The 16,525-nt window shown below is 45.0% G+C and overlaps 3 protein-coding genes across 4 annotated transcripts; 1 reads left to right on the forward strand and 2 right to left on the reverse strand.

The window, feature by feature from the left end:
• The first annotated feature begins 195 nt into the window (after positions 1–195).
• On the forward strand, positions 196–7,513 carry LOC120957263 (uncharacterized). 2 transcript variants are annotated; one of them, XM_040379362.2, is made up of 10 exons: positions 196–343; positions 640–1,201; positions 4,254–4,670; positions 4,744–4,898; positions 4,986–5,147; positions 5,220–5,295; positions 5,418–5,750; positions 5,829–6,020; positions 6,104–6,484; positions 6,562–7,513. In XM_040379362.2, exons 2-10 carry the CDS (start codon positions 1,007–1,009, stop codon positions 6,847–6,849), a joined length of 2,199 nt encoding a protein of 732 aa, XP_040235296.2. In that variant the 5' UTR covers positions 196–343; positions 640–1,006; the 3' UTR covers positions 6,850–7,513. The 2 variants fall into 2 exon arrangements, with proteins under 2 accessions (XP_040235296.2, XP_040235297.2); XM_040379363.2 differs by lacking the exons at positions 196–343; positions 640–1,201 and adding an exon at positions 4,037–4,145.
• A 600-nt stretch (positions 7,514–8,113) lies between these two features.
• LOC120959220 (uncharacterized) lies at positions 8,114–10,217 on the reverse strand. The gene is made up of 2 exons (XM_040382472.2): positions 9,973–10,217; positions 8,114–9,890 (listed from the first exon to the last, which is right to left on the reverse strand). The coding sequence occupies exon 2, from the start codon at positions 9,846–9,848 to the stop codon at positions 8,766–8,768; it is 1,083 nt and encodes a 360-aa protein (XP_040238406.2). The 5' UTR covers positions 9,849–9,890; positions 9,973–10,217; the 3' UTR covers positions 8,114–8,765.
• Positions 10,218–12,742: 2,525 nt separating this feature from the next.
• LOC120959499 (uncharacterized) lies at positions 12,743–14,019 on the reverse strand. The gene is made up of 2 exons (XM_040382937.2): positions 13,090–14,019; positions 12,743–13,001 (listed from the first exon to the last, which is right to left on the reverse strand). Exons 1-2 carry the CDS (start codon positions 13,860–13,862, stop codon positions 12,938–12,940), a joined length of 837 nt encoding a protein of 278 aa, XP_040238871.2. The 5' UTR covers positions 13,863–14,019; the 3' UTR covers positions 12,743–12,937.
• Positions 14,020–16,525: the final 2,506 nt, after the last annotated feature.

The raw sequence follows: 16,525 nt of genomic DNA on the forward strand, positions 1-16,525 counted from the left end.
AACACACCTCTAGCTTCGCAACAAAATCAATAATACATCTGTTAGGCGCAACACCATCACAGTGGTGTGTGTGTGTGTGTGTGTGTGTGTGTAGAGGCAATCGCCACACTCGTTACCATGGCAATGCGGTACGATCAACTTACACGGCATGTGTTGTACCGCCATCGCGGGCCGGGCAGCCATGTGTGCCCTTGTGGTGGGCAGCCGTGTGAGAGACAGCCAGTTGCGTACGGTACGGCATCGGATTCAGTTCGAAAGTTCGGGGCGGAAGGAACAGAACGCCTTGCCGTAATCAGCCGGTACCGCTTGCCGCAGCAGGGAACGATAATCGCTGGAACGGCTGGTAAGTAGCAAACGGGGTGCGGGAAAGTTGTGCGGGCTGATATTTGGAGCAAACATGCTTGCACGCGCGACCCAAGCCGTGGTTTCGATGTGAGGCCATTTTCGTGCCGCATGTGTGGTAAGGTTGTACGGTCATGTCAGCGAGCTATATTTACATCGTCAGCAGGCAGGGGGGAGCAGCAGCAGCAGCAAAGCGCTGTCAGAACCGACCCGTGTTGAAGACAGTAAAGCAATCATCGCCCGCAGAGAGTAGCTAAAACCGCGTTTGTGTATCTTCAATCTTTCCTTTCTGTGCAGGCTGCATCCCCATCCAGATCGGTCCACGGTGTGCTGGTGTTCTTCGTCCTTATCTGTGTAAAGCTGTGTCCGCGCGCGTGTGTGTGTCTATGTGTGTGTGTGTTTAAGTGTTCATCTTCAGGAAGCTTCAAGGACTGACCGGTGTCACTGACCGGAAAGAAGCCTCCATATTGTGTGTGCTGTAAGCTGTTCAAATTGATTCCTTCTCCCCAAAAAAAGTAGTTCCAACACACGCTGAGTTGCCACAGTAAACAGTAACTCCCGTTTATCGCACAACAGCGCACAAAAGTGTATTTATTAGAATCGGTTCTCCAAGTGAGTGAATGTAACGATTAAACCACACCAAACACACACACACACATAGAAAATGGCCGGCATACTGTTTGTGGTGCACATTCCTTCCGCCCGGTACGAGCGGGAGCTGCGGCGCAAGGAGCAGGAGCTGCTGGCTAAAACGGCCACCGTCACCACGGAAGATGAAAAGGATGGCGAACGGCCGTCCGGCAAGTCGGACGAGATGGAACCGTTCGTCACGCCGCAGCCCAAAAAAGTGACCTCGAAGGTAAGCAAAGAGTGGCACAGGTGAATGACTCTTGGGTGCTGGAAGGGAGAACTAAGCTTCATGGTAACTATGTTCGCCGTGTATCATCGCTTCAGAAGAATCGATCCAAATGTTCGCCTGCATTATCTGCTACACCTATCAGCAATTTGCATCGCGGGAGCCCATCGGCATGATACGGCGGGTGGCGATTGTCCGGTGCTGCGTTATCAATGCCCATGACATTAGACGGGGTGCGCGCCTTTTCGACGGGCAAGCACACCCGGCATGATCATGATCGCTCCTGTAAAGGGTGTGTGTGTATAGGGAGATGAAACACATACATTAAAAAGCATTGAAACTGTACAATAAGATTGAAATGATGGCGTCCCCTTTGTCTAGCGTGTGGCAAAAAATGGCGCAAATTTTTGCACAGATTAGCGCGTGCTCCAACAAATATTTGTCGATTTTATTCGATCGTTCAATTAGAATAACTTCATATTCTAATTGGGGTTGATGTAGAATGTTCTTAAGTGAGCCAGTATTTGATTGATCCTCAGCAAATGTTTAAAGTCTAGCTTGATAGCTAATCTCCTAGGATCGATTTTGTAATTTTAGTGTATAGAGAGTGCTTGCAGTCATCTCTCTCAATATTCGAAAAGCCTAATATTTCAAGAATATCTGGTTTGGGTAGCTACATTCCCAAGAATTCTTATTAAATTCTAATCTATAATTTTTAAAACAAGATTATATAATCGGTTTGACACTTGTGTTCTGATCACCATCCTCTAGATTTTATAAAGGATTTATTCAAAAAAATGGATCTATTCATGATTTTTTTTTCTCAAAATAATATCATATTTTTGGGATTAAAACACAGAAATGCCATTCATTTAAATTACTTAGCCAGTTTAATAGACCTTATTGGCCCTTTCAAACGAATAGAAAACGGTTTAAAAACTCTTTTCTTTCATTTGAAAGTTTGCTGTAATATAAAACATAAATCCTTTTAATTTTCATTATTTATTTTAGTTTTTTGTATGAAAACAAGAAACATTATTAAAGCAGTTTTTTTGTCAAGAAATGTATGGTATTTTTTAATAGCATTACAAAGTTTTAAACCGGTTTTTTTTGTTTAAATTTTGCTCATATTTACAATTTATGACTATTTAAAAAAGAACCCCTAGTATAGCATTTGTCATATTTTGTACTTGTATAACTTTACTTGTATTTGTTGTCAAAGGAGCATTGACAGCTCGAGAATGAACAGTACTAATGTACTTATAGAACTTTCAAGGGTAGTTCTAGAACTGATCAACTAAACTATGTAACACATTTCAACAATCTTCCACTTCTTATCGAAACTACCATTGATAAAAACTGTTTGCAATTCGATGACACATCCATCCTGGTACGATTACCACGCAGCCGGTGCACTTTCATAAAAAAACAGCACCGGGGTAAAAGTCCAAAGCAAAACGAGCGAAACAAACGAACGCTTTATACACTCCCATCCCCTTGATCGACGGTGGGTGATAAGAGCGTGTTTTCCAAAAGAAAAGCCGACAACTAGTGACGAAAGTGTCGGTTTAGTATGACTCGGGCAAGGTAAAGCTCTCCTACTGATTGCCAAGTGCTGTCAAGATCCCACAACTTTCCGTTCCGTTTCGTTTCCGCTTGCCGTCTTGCCTTCCGAGCGGCACCAAAAATATCGACCGAAAGCTGGTGATGGTTGGTTGGTTCGGACGTGTCCAATATTTTTGTTCCCCGGTGACCTAAAGACAGAAGGAGAGCGTCTATTTGAACAGCTGAAATGCATTGCACTACAGCGGGATAGGAAACAAAACACAAGTGGAATTAATGGTAGCTGCAATTGTGGTGGGCCGACTTCCGAAGGTAACGCTAGAAAAGGAAGCAATATAAACAGACTGTGGCCTTACTGTATGATAATTTTTCTGTTTTGAAGCAGCCACTTGTTTATCGATTTTTAAACTCATTGACTTTCTTATATGACAGATTATTTAAACTTCACTTTGAAGTGCAAGGTTAGAAGTGTAAAGGGAAAGGCAATAATGGTAATAATGCCGAAAGCCAAACAGCATTTATGATTCAGATATTAGCAGCTCATTTTCAACACAGACAAATCATCCGCCGTGCAACGACGCACAGAACGTCGCCGACAACATTGTCCAAGGCATGAGTGGTAAATGTTTGCTTAACGATTAACGAGGCCTTCTGGCCGTTCTCTGTTCGTGTCACTCGTCCCACTACCACACGACCCAGTCTGGATGGAATAAACAAAAAAAAAAAGGCCAACAGATAAGTTCTTTGATAAGCAGCTGGGCAATGGAGTGTACCTACCTACTTCCTCTAAGTAGAAACATGTTGGGTGGAAATTTACATCCCCACTTTCTGCCACTGTTTCTGACGTGTGTTTGAATCATAAACAACACATTCAACTACGATTTCTGTTTGACAACATTTCTGTTTTAAACAACAAGCTTCACCGAGACTGTTGGATTCAATCCAAACGACACACGAAACCATTTTGCACTTGAAACACTGGCAAACGTGCAGTCAATCATCTAGAGTGGATGATTAGAAGCTCCCATTGACACACTATTTAAAGAACACACCATCGCAGCAGCGGCATCCGTGAAAGCCGGATTGGTAGCGTCATCACGTGTTACTTTCTTTTCTAAAATACTCTCCAAAGTGATCACAACCATCACCAGAGCGTTTAAAAATAACTTTACGAAAAAGTTAGTCCACATAAGCGGATGTCTCTCTCGCCGTACGGTTTGCTGGTAGCAGCAGACCCGTGACGATCGTTATTGTGGTTGTTTTGTAAACGTGAGCATATTTTACTACGAGCCAAGTGGAATGAGCGATGGAAGAATGTTTGGTTTTTCGCGTTGCTGATGTGATTCTCGCGCTGCTGGAATGGAAATTGAAATCATTTACACACGTATACACATTTTGATTCAATTTTTGCAACGCCGTAACACTCTCTCAACTCGCTTATCATTTGTTTAGTCTAACTTGCCATTTTTCTTTCGCCTAAAACCCTCTCCAGATACCGAGATCGAGCAATGTAATCAAAGCATCGGACGATGATGGCAAGAAGGCGGACCCCGTTGGTCCACCGACGATCAAGTTTATCGATCAGGATGGGGAAGAGATCGCAACACAAACGGCCGATTCGAAGGAGGCCGACGAGAAGGATGCGGACGGTGGCGATAAGGGAAAGGACAAGAAGTCCAACTTTCTGGCGGAACCGTTCGATCGTGCCTCGGCGTTGCGCAAATCGTGGGATGGCTTTAAGGATTTGATCGGCTCGGCCCGCAAGGAGAAGACGGCCCGCGAGGAGGCGGCCGAGAAGCTAACGCTGACCGGCGACTCGTCGATGGAGGAGGTGCTGAAGACGATCATCCAGGAGAAGCGCATCCACACGGCGGCCTGGATCGAGACGGACAAGGGCAATGGATTTCATGTGAGAGCGAATGAAGGGGAAGGAAGTTCCTGTGAGAACAGAATTTGGTTGATACATTACTTTCCTTTCGTAGATCATGTTTTCCATCGAATCGGGCCCCATTTGCGACGACGTCATCTACATGCTAAGCTCGTGGGGCGTTGGTCAGCGCTTCAACTCGACCATCTCGATCACGTCATGCACGCTGTACAGTCAGCCGCCGGAAGTTACGGAAGAGCCGGGTGAAGAGTGAGTATGAAGAGGCTAAAGCGAAAACATCGAATCGAACGATAACGAACGCGTACTGATTGATTTCACGCCACCAACTCCAATTAGCGGTGCCAAGGCTGGTGAGATGAACAAAAACAACGACGGAAGCGCGTGGAACACCTTCCTGTCGACTGTACGGGCGCGGCTAAACGTGGCCCAGATCGTGGAGGAGGTAAAGCACGACGCCCAGGTGTCGTTCGATTTCGTCTCCATGCTTGCGGTGGCCAGGTAAGGGTGTGATTTGTTACCGTATTAGTCAGAATTGGAAATACTAAAAGCCTTCTTCTCTCCTTCAAACAGTATTTTGGCAGCGTTCGGCCTTGTGGAGGACAGTTCAGTCTTCCTCATCGCCAGTATGTTGATTTCGCCCCTAATGGTAAGTGTTCGACTGCTCGCGTACAGATGGCGCTTCGTCGTTCGTCGCATAGATGGCGCTACTACCTATCGATCACGTGATCTTTTCAAACAAATCTTCATCACACTTCCCAAATGCCACAGGGTCCCATCATAGCCGTTATCTTCGGCACCGTTGTCAAAGAGCGCACGCTACAGCTGATTGGGCTGAAGAATGAAATCATCGGCATTATGCTCACCGTTACGGTGGGCTTCATTTTCGGCCTGATCGTGTGCAGCATAGACGATCGGTACAGTGTCGGGGAGGGCATTACGCACGAAATGTTGGCCCGCTGTGAAACGCACTCGCTGCTGGTCGGTATTGCGATTGCGCTACCGTCCGGGGCCGCGGTAGCCATTGCCATTTTGGGCGAAAACATCGGTTCGCTTGTCGGTGTGGCCATCTCGGCTTCGCTGCTTCCACCGGCTGTCAATGCGGTAAGATGCACGGCACATGCAAAATTGTTTGGAAAGATATTAATATGTGTCTATGATCTTGTTTATCTTCCTTTGTAGGGTGTTCTGTGGGCTTTATCGTGTCTGTACTTTCTGTTCGGCTCGGAGGAGTCTCGCTACGGCACGCTCATCAAGACGCAAATCTACTCGGAAAACCAGGGCATCGAGCTGTTTACTCTGGGCTGTATGAGCATGTCGTTGACGTTGCTTAACATTTTCTGCATTTACCTTGCCGGTGTTGTGTTCTTAATCGTAAGTATCCAAAACCATCCTTAAGAAGAACCATCCATTCAAACGCTGAGCTTTTTTTCTTTCATTCTTCTCACCTATAATAGATCAAGGAGGTAGCACCGGTGGTACCGAAGGACCAGAAGCAGTTCTGGAAGCACGACATTAAGATTGCGCGCGACTACAACCGCACCCTGCACACGCAGGACGGCCACTCGATGAGTAAGAATCTGATGCAGGAGCTGACGTCCCTGCACCACAACAACGATACGGTCGGTGGGCTACGCGGGGACTATCTGCTCAACTCCGCCTCGAAGGCCAACCAGAACACCTGGTCGCCGAGACACAACTACCACCAGCGAGACCACCGGCCAACGATGCAGGAGCTCGAGGCGCTGTACCTGAGCCTGTCGGCCAACACTACCGAGAACCAGTTCCACTACTCGTCGCACCATGCCGCGCCACATTTCATGAGCTTCGAGCGGCTGGTAAGTAGATTTTTCTTCAATTTTCGGGGTCATTTCAAGCGCCATTCTTATTCAATTCTCCTTTCCCCTTTCGACAGTCCACCTCACCGACGCAGCATCGGCGCATGAACCCGTCCAACCCGATCAACATCCACGGTGCAATCTCCCGACACAGCCGCTTCTCCGAGTCGCTGCGCGGTGCATCGGCACCACTGTCCAAAATCCTCGAGGACGTTGCGGCCGGCACTTCCGGTGCGAAGGGTGAACCGAGCCACGGTGCACATCACGGTGGCAAAAACACGCGAAGCTACGGGCTGCCGGGATTTAAGCGAAGCTCGAAAAAGTTCACCGTCACGCCGGCCTACGATCCGATCCAGAAGGAGTAGGGGCTAAAAGTGCCAGGGCGGCGAAAGGAAGTCGGGAAGGATCTTAATTGTATTCACAAAATGGCTGTTTGTTTATCGTTTTTATGGATGCGGCGTGTAGCGCGTTCGGCAGTGCTGGGAGGAAACCGATCGCGCCGGGATCGGAGCCGAGCTTTTGTATTTGTTCTAGTTCTTATTGTTTCGATTTCTCGATTATTACTGCGTGTTGTTGTGTAAGTGTGTAAGTTTATTTAGCGCCACCGTTCTAGCCGCGTGTTTTCGTATGCTTCCCCAGATGCCGTACTATCCCGTCCACTATCCCGAAGGGGGCACCGTCGCAGGGCGTTGTAAATAGTCGTGTAGCCGTGTAAGGCCCGTGTCCTAGTAGTTAAGACAAAAACAGGTAAGGGAAGACAACACAGGTTGTCTACCAGCCATGGGTGGCGGGATGAGGTTGCACTAGTCTCAAAGAAGGGAAATGAGAACGGAAGGATATAAGTATCAAAGATCGAAGGTTCAGAATCCTAATGTATGTGTAGGTAATGTACTTAAACAGGTAAAAAAAGAGTAAGTGATGCTAAAAGATGCTATCGAGCGTCGGCCAAAGCGATTATACTGATCGTGTGAAACGATGATTTGTAATAAACGTCGTGTCCGTGGAAGAAGAAACCACGTGTTGGAAGAAGTTCATTTGCATTTAAGCTGTTAAAATTTACCTCGTTGACTTATTAGTGATGTGTGTTCCTGCGTGAATCTAGTAAATTCGTTCCATTCCTCAAATGGAACAATCTCATCTAGGTTCCAAACTTTTGGACATGGTAGGAACAGTGGCGGATCTAACGGTAGGCGGGCTAGGCGGTCGCATGGGGCCCCGCCGATTAAGGGGCCCCGTAGATCGCCATTCTATAGTATGCCGTATGGACAGAGTACTGGCGACAAGGGCCCCCGGAAGGATTGACGTTGGGGCCCCGAGGCTGGCGAATCAATTTTACACCCTGTGACTGATGATCGTAGGGCCCCCCTACGGCGTTCAAACTCCCAAAAGCCAAATTATTGCCGCTACCACCCCCCCTCCCCCCCCCCCCCACCAGAACACCATTTACCATTCATAGGGGTCATTCAAATTTCACCTTAAAATCGTGTAAAATTATAACATTTGAATCTTTGTTTGTGTCCTTTTTTGTAATCCTTGTTTAAAGAATCTTCATACATGTGTTCAAGATCCATGAATATTTAAATATTGATAAATCCTGAAATATCCATACTTAGAGATTCGACCTTTATGAAATGAAAGACTTAACTGGATTTAGAAATAAAAAACATCAATTTTCATTTTTTCTTATAAAATGAAATACATCGCTCCTAAGCATCACCTTCCCAACTCCTTATTTAAGCTATCCATTCCTGTCCATATTTTAATATTTGCCAATACTGAAGCTTAGTTTACGAAGGTTATCTAGGATCACGAGTTTAAAGATAAATAAGAAGAAAATCTATTTTTAACGTTGAAATCATTTCGATTTTATTGTGCTTTTGTGTATGGCTTTTTGAGTGATCCAAATTAAAATATTAATTTCTTCGATTTCACCAACTTCAATTGATTTTAATCAATTTTTAAGCTTGTGCATGACTACCATCCATCCTATCATACTGTCTTAAATTGCTTCTATAATTGTCACTTCGAGACAGCCGAATGGTAGACGATCTTGCTCCTGCTAGGGCTAGGACGTGGTTCAATTCTCTCCATCACACAAAAAGACGGTCCAGTACCGTGACACAAAATTTACACTCACCAAAACCTAAAATAGACCCGGACGAAGAAGAAACAGAATAACCTGTCACACATATGCATTCCGAGCACACACTAACTCTATGTGTGAAATATCAGATGATAGCTTTCACTCATCACACACCACCCATCGCGGACCCCCGTCCCGTTAGTGTCCACCAGCAGCCGTCCCATCTCCAGCCACCTCCGATGGCTGCTGCTGCTGCTGCTGCTGCTCCACCTTCCAGATGACCTTTTCCCGTAGCGTTTGAAGCGGCTCGTTCGTAGAAACCACCACACGTCGCACCGTTTCCAGCCGTATCGGTTTCGTCTGAACGAACCGGTCCGACGATTCGGTAGCGTTCCGGGTCGTGTTGAACGTGTGATGGTTCTCCTTGCTGACCGTTTCCAGCGCACTGCCATCGGTCGGCAGCGGTCCCAGCTGATGCCGCTTCTTGCTAATGGTGATGGTTTGGTTCCTCACGTTGGTCGTGTTTTCTAACCGCTCGATCGTGATCTCTTCCGTGCCAAAGTGTGACCCATCCGCTGGCTGCTCGGGAGGTGACTCGTGGTGTTGCTGCTGCTGCTGCTGAAACCGATGCAACTGTTGCTCCAGCTGCTGCTGCTCCAGTTGCTGCTGCTGGTTGTGATTCGTCTCCACACGCATATCATCCACCGCGTCATTGTCATTCGTGTTCATCAGAAAGTCACTGATCTCGAGGAAGAACTTGGCCGGCACGTTGGTCCCGTTCACCTGCAGCATCGAGGTAACCAGTTCCGGTAGCGATTGGGCAAAGTTCTCGACCGGTTGCCGCTCGGTAGAGGCCGGCTGCTCGGCGACCGGGGGACTACGCGAGGTTGCTTCCGGTTCGGGATCACTTCCCTCCCCAATGCCAAACAAACGTAGCACCGAGTTCTGGATCAATCGTACCATGTCGGAGCTTTGCAAACGCTTCAGCTCCGATTCCGGCAGCTGAAGCTGAAAGTTCTTAATGCTCAGCCGTATGTTGGTTTCCCCAGCGCCCTGCCGCTGGTCGTAGATAATCTCGTCGGCCTTGTCATCATCCCCATCGTCACTCTGCGGTTCGATCCGATCGTTGCCACTTTCTCGTTTCACTTTCGCTGCCAGCTGAGCGGCTCGCACGATCGAGCGCACTGATCCGTCGCCGTGTCGGCGCGCATCTAACGGCAGCAGCAACTGGAGCACTAAAATCGCTATCAACAGTACGTCACGCCGTCTCACCTTCGACATTGCGCTGCTTTTGCTTGGGCACAGAACGGAGCAGTCATACGCCTGTTTTTGCGAGCGGGAAAGGGAGAAAATAGGGTGCTAATTCACATTCACACAATTAGCCGAGGGCGTTTGAGGGGCTTACCGATTCACACTATCTACACACACGCGCGCGCGGACACCGATCACGAGCGGCCCAATGTCCGAACAGTTCGGCAGCAGCTCGACGGATGACGGCGATCAGTTTCAATTTTGGCGTTGATCGCGTGCGTCGTTCCATTCCCTTGGTGATGACAACGGTCGCGATGGGGTTTGGGGCTGCCCCTATCTTAACCTCTTGCTCGAAAAATTGGGAACGTCGGAGACATAGACAAAGGCACGACGGCATCGAGAAACAAACACTTTCGGGTGTTTCAGTGAAAGGGATAGAGAGAGAGAGAAAAGAGAGAGAGAGAAAAAGAGGAAAAAGACAAAAGTTCATCTCGCGTACACAGTGTGCTAACATAGTGAGTTTTATTTGAATCAGAGAAGTTCTATGTTAAGTTTTAAATAAAATTAATTTATTATAACATTTATTATTCAAAACTGCAGTCTCCAGAATAGGTGATCAACAGAACAGATTGAAAAATTATAATTAAATTATTCATTTCAACATTGTGTGCAAAAATACTATAAAAATGCCTTTAATCCCCTTCGTACAAGCGTGAAAGATACGCTCATCTTGTATTCAAGCCATTAAACAAGTGAGACTACCTGCTACGAGGTAATCAATAAGGAACTTAATTTAACGTGTTTTTACGTCCATGTCCATGCCACCAATTCTAAACTCCACTAAAGTATTGTCCTTACTCCAATAGGAGTAAAAAATTCGGTTAATTTGGATTTTCTTTCCATTTTTTATTCACATAGCCAGTTTCATCCCCTATGGGATTTCGTAGAACGTTTCGTATCCATCGAGTATGATCAATATGGCATGTATACAAACCGCCTTTTTCCACAGAAAGGAAACCAGAAAGGTTCTAATATAATGGTCACATCTTGGACTGCATGATTGAAAAACAATTGCATTAAATAGACAATTGTTGACGCCGCCCACGATAATTAAGCAGTATTTTATAAAGCTGACGATTAAATTTGGAATCGAATTTGGATGATTTTAATGGTACATTTCATTTCAAACACTTTAACAGCACATTACACTCATAACCATACTCAACACTGTACCGGAATCGATTGATGGGTTGAAATACCATTTCAAATACGTGACCGCTTCCGCCGTCCGCTCCCCGTAAACGTGGAGAAACCAGGCAAACAAACAGACGGCAGACTACCAACACACAACCCAAAACCATCCACAAAGCGTGTCTTTGGCGACACAAAGAAATGCCATCCAATGCCGAAGGGAAACCGAATGGAAAGAGAAACCCAAAACAGGTGACTCGAATGATGCGTGACATGCGAACCCCCTTTGCTGCATGCTGCACAAGATCGGATCGTAAACGGTTGCGCCTCCGTTAGGGGGGGAATAGTTTTGGTTTTACGACTCGGGCAATGAGCGTGTGCGTGTCCTTCGCAATTGTTAGGGAGTTGTTGAGTTGGCCGTAGTTCTCGCGGCAGAATTGATTAAGCCGTTAAAGGGGATGTCAATTTCATGGTTAATTAAGTGATCGTTGCAATGTGGTTGGAGTAGGGTAGTGTAAACGGTTACGCCAATTAGACGAAATGAAAAGAAGATGATAACAGAATGGCGTTAAATTGTATTGTAGTAGTAGGAAAAAATATCCATGAATTCTTTATGAATAGCAGTTTCAAAAGCTATACGTAAGATGTAAAGTTTGAGTCAAGGTCTCATTGAGGAAGGCGATCGATTGTCTATTTTCCGTCGCAGTTTGGCGTGAATACTAATTGGAAATGAAAAAAAAAACTGTCCAACGTTTTGTTTTTGAAACTTAAAACGAGATATCGTATGATTGAGTCAACATAACAAAAACTCAGTATTGTTGATGTAAAACATTTTTCTTAATTAGATTTAAATGATTAATAAGGAGATTTATTAAAGGAGAATAAATTAAAACGTCTTAAAGGAATGTGAAGCATATTATAAAATATATTATAAAATATTATTTCTTTTCTATGTCTAAGATGAAATATATCAAGTCAAATAAGGGATTAGATCATTCAAGGGGACAGGCGCTTGCATTTGGCAAAAGAGGAGGGAAAAGTAAGGAAAAATATAAAATAAAAAAATGGCTAGTATATGAGGGTGAAATAGAATATGAGAAAGAAAAATAAGATGAAAAAAGAGAAGTCCATCAAGAAGAAATGAATAAAAAGGGGAGAAAATGAGTGAAAAAGAGATAATATGGGAAGATGAAGAAAGATAAGTATTAAATGAATTTATTTAATTTCTATATGAATAGTAGTAGCTTAAATCATCATAAAGTGCATCTGAAGGGAAAGTTTGTTTCAAAAAAAAAATAGATTTTAAGCAATTTTTGCTGTTTATGGTTAAAAAGATGTTCAACTTTAAAAGATTTAAATATCTCATTGGATAAATGTTTGGGGTTTCGTTATAATTTATCCCCTTTATCATGTTATCTTCATTTCCTAACACTCAGTTTTAGTCCAATTTCAATGCGAAAAGATTACGCTTACGCTTCCCAAAACCAAACTTGACCCAGTTCTTGTCATTTCGGCTCGTATTGCGTTAACGGTTAGAAACCAGATTCGATGGGACCAAAGAGGAACTAAGCCGGAGACAGGGAGCAGCGTCAGGAGTGTGAAATCAGAAGAAACAGGTTCCTCGCTTAAGCTACAGCAGCTGTGTTGTGCCATAGACCCCGCCAAGGGGTATTCGCGAAAGTCTAGCTATTTTCTTCGTTCTACAATCCAGGTTCATTAATTTATGACACATCTTTATTACTACTTATGTTTAATTGCTTTATTTACGTATTTTACCCCGCAGCTGAAATACTGGATATAAGTATTAGCGTAAATGCATTGTTGCTTAATGCTTTAAGGTTAGTTGAGCATTGCGATCCCAGTCCTCAAGGAGTCCCCAGTAGAAACGTGTCTTATCACAAACTTATTCCAGAAAAGCGGAAGGCACCTCACTGTACAAGAACAGTTCGCTTCAGCAACGGTCTCAGCAGGTTGGCCACGCGCACCTTGTACCTTGTGAATAAACAAATAAAAGAAGCAGTCATTAATAAATATACCTATATCACACTTAGTATTTCATGCATTGACCAACGATCCTTACTTCCGCTTATGCTTGCGCTTCCTCTTTCCGCCCTGCTGTTTGCTGGCCGTTTGCTGCACTGCCGGCTCCTCAACCTCACGGCTATCCTCGTTCGATTCGGCCGACTCTGTATCCCTCACGCCGGGCGCTTTGTCCAGCTTGGTTATCACGATCGGAATGGCAGCAGCAGCCGGTTTCGTCGACCCACCGCCGGCATTAAGACGGAACGGAATTTCGCCCTGTTTTGGGTTGAAAAAGAACGACAGTCCCTGGCCGAGCAGGCTGGCGGGAAGATTCGCAGGCAATGCTTGATACGGGAAGGGATCACTAGCGATCAAGGGGCTGGCAGAGGGAGCCACCGTCGTTGTGGTAGTACTGAGGGAGGCCGCAGTAGTCGTAGACGGCGAGCTCGTGCCAGTGGAGGAAGAAGAGGACGATCCCGATATGGTACCGTACGCTTCTTCCGAGCTGTCGTCTTCGGATCCATCACCGGCCGCTGCAAGCTGTGACGCGAACAGATCCAGCAGGGTCGCCCCGGCAAGCGAAGCGGACGGTGGCATTTCTGGTGCGGGGAGCGCTAGCATTACCCCATCGACCGACACGTGTACGTTGGCCGTTCCGTTCTGGCGCTGATCGAACACTATGTCGTAGTCGTATTCGTAGCTATCATCGTAATCACTGTCATCGTCGAGTATGCTCGGGATGGGTAGGGAATGGATTCGAACTGCGGTTTGGGCGAGCAAAAGTGGTAGCAGAAATGCTACCAATCGATGGCCACTCGTAGGTCGATTCATGTTGCAACTAACTACAAACTAAACAGACACACACAAACAAACACACACACACGCAGGACGAGGATCACTAAACTCCTAAGCTTGGGGAGCTTTTGCCACGAGAGATGCTGCTCCGAACGCAGCCCGATTTGGAGTGAAGGTTCTAGCGATGGACCACAACGGGACAACCCGGTTGTTTTGGGTCTTGCGATGTGTGTATGTGTGCAGTTGTGTGTGATTTTCCCGTTCTCTGAAAGAACGCTAACCTCGCTCTCGTGAAAGCGCTTTCTTCGCTTGCCTTTCCACTGCCACCGCCATAAAATGTTGAATCTCACGTGCAATTCTGTGGAGGATCGGCCAGGATGGCCGGGGGCCTTATTCGGGGGCATATTCTGGTTTGCTTATGTACTTCGATTGGAGCTGGACTGGATTGTTATGTACAGGGCTGGTCAGTTGTTGGAGTGACAAATCTAATAAAAATAAGTATTGTCACATTGTGGTGGTTTATCATTTCAACATTTTGTACACAATTTATATTGATGTTTTGTCGGAATGATCTCGATAATGTCCTAAATTTTATGTTCTGTTTTTCAACATTTTTTGGTTGATTATTCATTTTAAAAATATTTATTAGCCTCTCCTATTACTTATCGAAATTTTATAAATTTTGTAATTGCTCTTCTGCTATTTATATTTTTAACTTTAAAATAGCTTTTTTTTAAAAAAAAAAATTAGGTAATGCACGGTAAGAATGCTGATAGCGACTTTAATTGATATCAAAATTAAATTAGACAAACGTATACTCAAACTCAAAACATGCATTAAATTAAAAATTTAAACTATCATTTAAATCTTTATAGTAAAGAAAGTAAATAATAAGTGCATAAGATGTACTACATAAAATGGTAAGAAAGAAAGAATTACAGTTTTCCCCCGAGATACGCGACACTCGAGTTACGCGAATTGGAGTTACGCGAATTTTTATTTTTGACAGATCAGATGTCAAATCAGTACAATTTTCGTTATAAATTGTGAAATGAAATATAATTTGCTTTTTTTTAAGTTTTAAATCATTAACAAAAACATAAATAGCCCCTTTTTCTACACCAATTGCATCAACTACGTAATAAATTACATAAATTAACTAAATCCAATCAAACATCATCATTAATCAAGTATATTTTGGCTGTAAAATGTGATATTCAACTTGCGCGAAAATCCGAGTCTCCGGAACGTATTATCCGCGTATCACGGGGAGAGACTGTACATTTCTTCACTTAAAAAGCTATAGAAGATGATCGTAATACGTGACTGCGCACTGGTGCAACATCTAGACTGTACCGCACTGTACTACACAGCATCCTACGACTTTCACAGCTCAGAACGGCTCAGCAGTAATCGATGCTTCTCGGCCCTTGCTGTCCATCACCTTCAACCAACACAAAACCCCCAGGCCCCCTCATACCATTTCACCCCAAAGGGTCAGTCTCAATTGAGAGACAAAAGACGATTCAATACGATAGGCTAGAGATCTCATCATTCCAACTGCTCTCGAGACCGAGAGAAAGCATAACCGATCACCGTCCCACATGTGGAGATGTGGAGAAGAGGTCCAAAGAATCGCATCCTACTCCTCCTCTGCCTCCTTCTCCTCCCCTTCCTCCTGATCCGACGATCTCAGAGGCCGAACAGGTTACACCGTAGAAGCTGAACCCATCCCCATCCCACCCCCTGGGAGGGACTGGCCACGGGCAGTCTACCTGCACTTAATCGTCACCCCACCCCTGTCACTCTGTACATAGGCAGACTCGGACCTGCGGCCCCGGGGTCAACGAAACTAACCGTTTCTTTGCCGTTTTTTCTCTATTTCTCTTTCCAGTTCAGTGTTTGTTTTGAGCCGCACGTACGTGAAAGCGTGTTCGTTTGTTTCTAGGATTGAAGATCGATCGCAAGAAGAACATCTTAGTGAGGTGTTTCGGACTTTTTTTTTCGTTTTCACCTAAACTATGGCATACGTTTTTGTTGATTTTTTTTGGTGGGCGGGGAGGAGATAGAAGAGAGATTCACAGAATCACTCTCCAGACCACACGATAATTGACACCATCCGGAGGACTTTGCGGATTGAGGTTACTTTTAAGGTGCCGATCTGGTCAAAAACAAAAATCCTCCGAAAGCGTCTTTAAAACCTGACAAGTATATCGGAGTCGATCGGAGTTTCGTTGCTGGGGCTTACAGGAAATCATTTAGAAGATATCATTGATGGAACGGTGACCTTCCCCGGAAGCTGTCACGATGCTTCATCGTCAAAAGGTGATCTCCTAGGTTTGTATCTGCGACTAAACGAAACGGTACTTTGGATGGTGGCTTTGGGGGCCTCTCTATATCTCAGAGAATGCGCATTGGAGAGGTTTCTTCTATTCTGGAGGTTCAACTTCTATATGACGCCAATAATTGTGGAGACTGAGGGTATATGTAAACCACAGAAAGAGCATTGGCCGGCTACTCACGAGGTACGGTGTTTGAGAATACAGAAAATGAGCTAAAGAGAGTGCAATTAAACTTAATCTATATTGCATTTAATAGTAGCATAGATGCTTCTTGGAGAGTTTCTTTTTCTTCATGTTTTTTATGTTTTAGTTCTCCTCATTTGGGTTGCTTCTCTCTCCTTGGTTTAACGACCTGCA

Source organism: Anopheles coluzzii, chromosome 3 (genome assembly GCF_943734685.1).
Source record: "Anopheles coluzzii chromosome 3, AcolN3, whole genome shotgun sequence".
Taxonomy (NCBI): Eukaryota; Metazoa; Arthropoda; class Insecta; order Diptera; family Culicidae; genus Anopheles; species Anopheles coluzzii.

Excerpts from the sequence above, each read along its gene's own strand:
- LOC120957263 (XM_040379362.2), top strand. The coding sequence starts at position 1,007 with ATGGCCGGCATACTGTTTGTGGTGCACATTCCTTCCGCCCGGTACGAG. Across the intron at positions 4,671-4,743 it reads ACAAGGGCAATGGATTTCAT|ATCATGTTTTCCATCGAATC; the intron begins GTGAGAGCGAAT and ends TTCCTTTCGTAG. Across the intron at positions 6,485-6,561 it reads TCATGAGCTTCGAGCGGCTG|TCCACCTCACCGACGCAGCA; the intron begins GTAAGTAGATTT and ends CCCTTTCGACAG.
- LOC120959220 (XM_040382472.2), bottom strand. The coding sequence starts at position 9,848 with ATGTCGAAGGTGAGACGGCGTGACGTACTGTTGATAGCGATTTTAGTG.
- LOC120959499 (XM_040382937.2), bottom strand. The coding sequence starts at position 13,862 with ATGAATCGACCTACGAGTGGCCATCGATTGGTAGCATTTCTGCTACCA. Across the intron at positions 13,002-13,089 it reads AAGCGCAAGCATAAGCGGAA|GTACAAGGTGCGCGTGGCCA; the intron begins GTAAGGATCGTT and ends TTTATTCACAAG.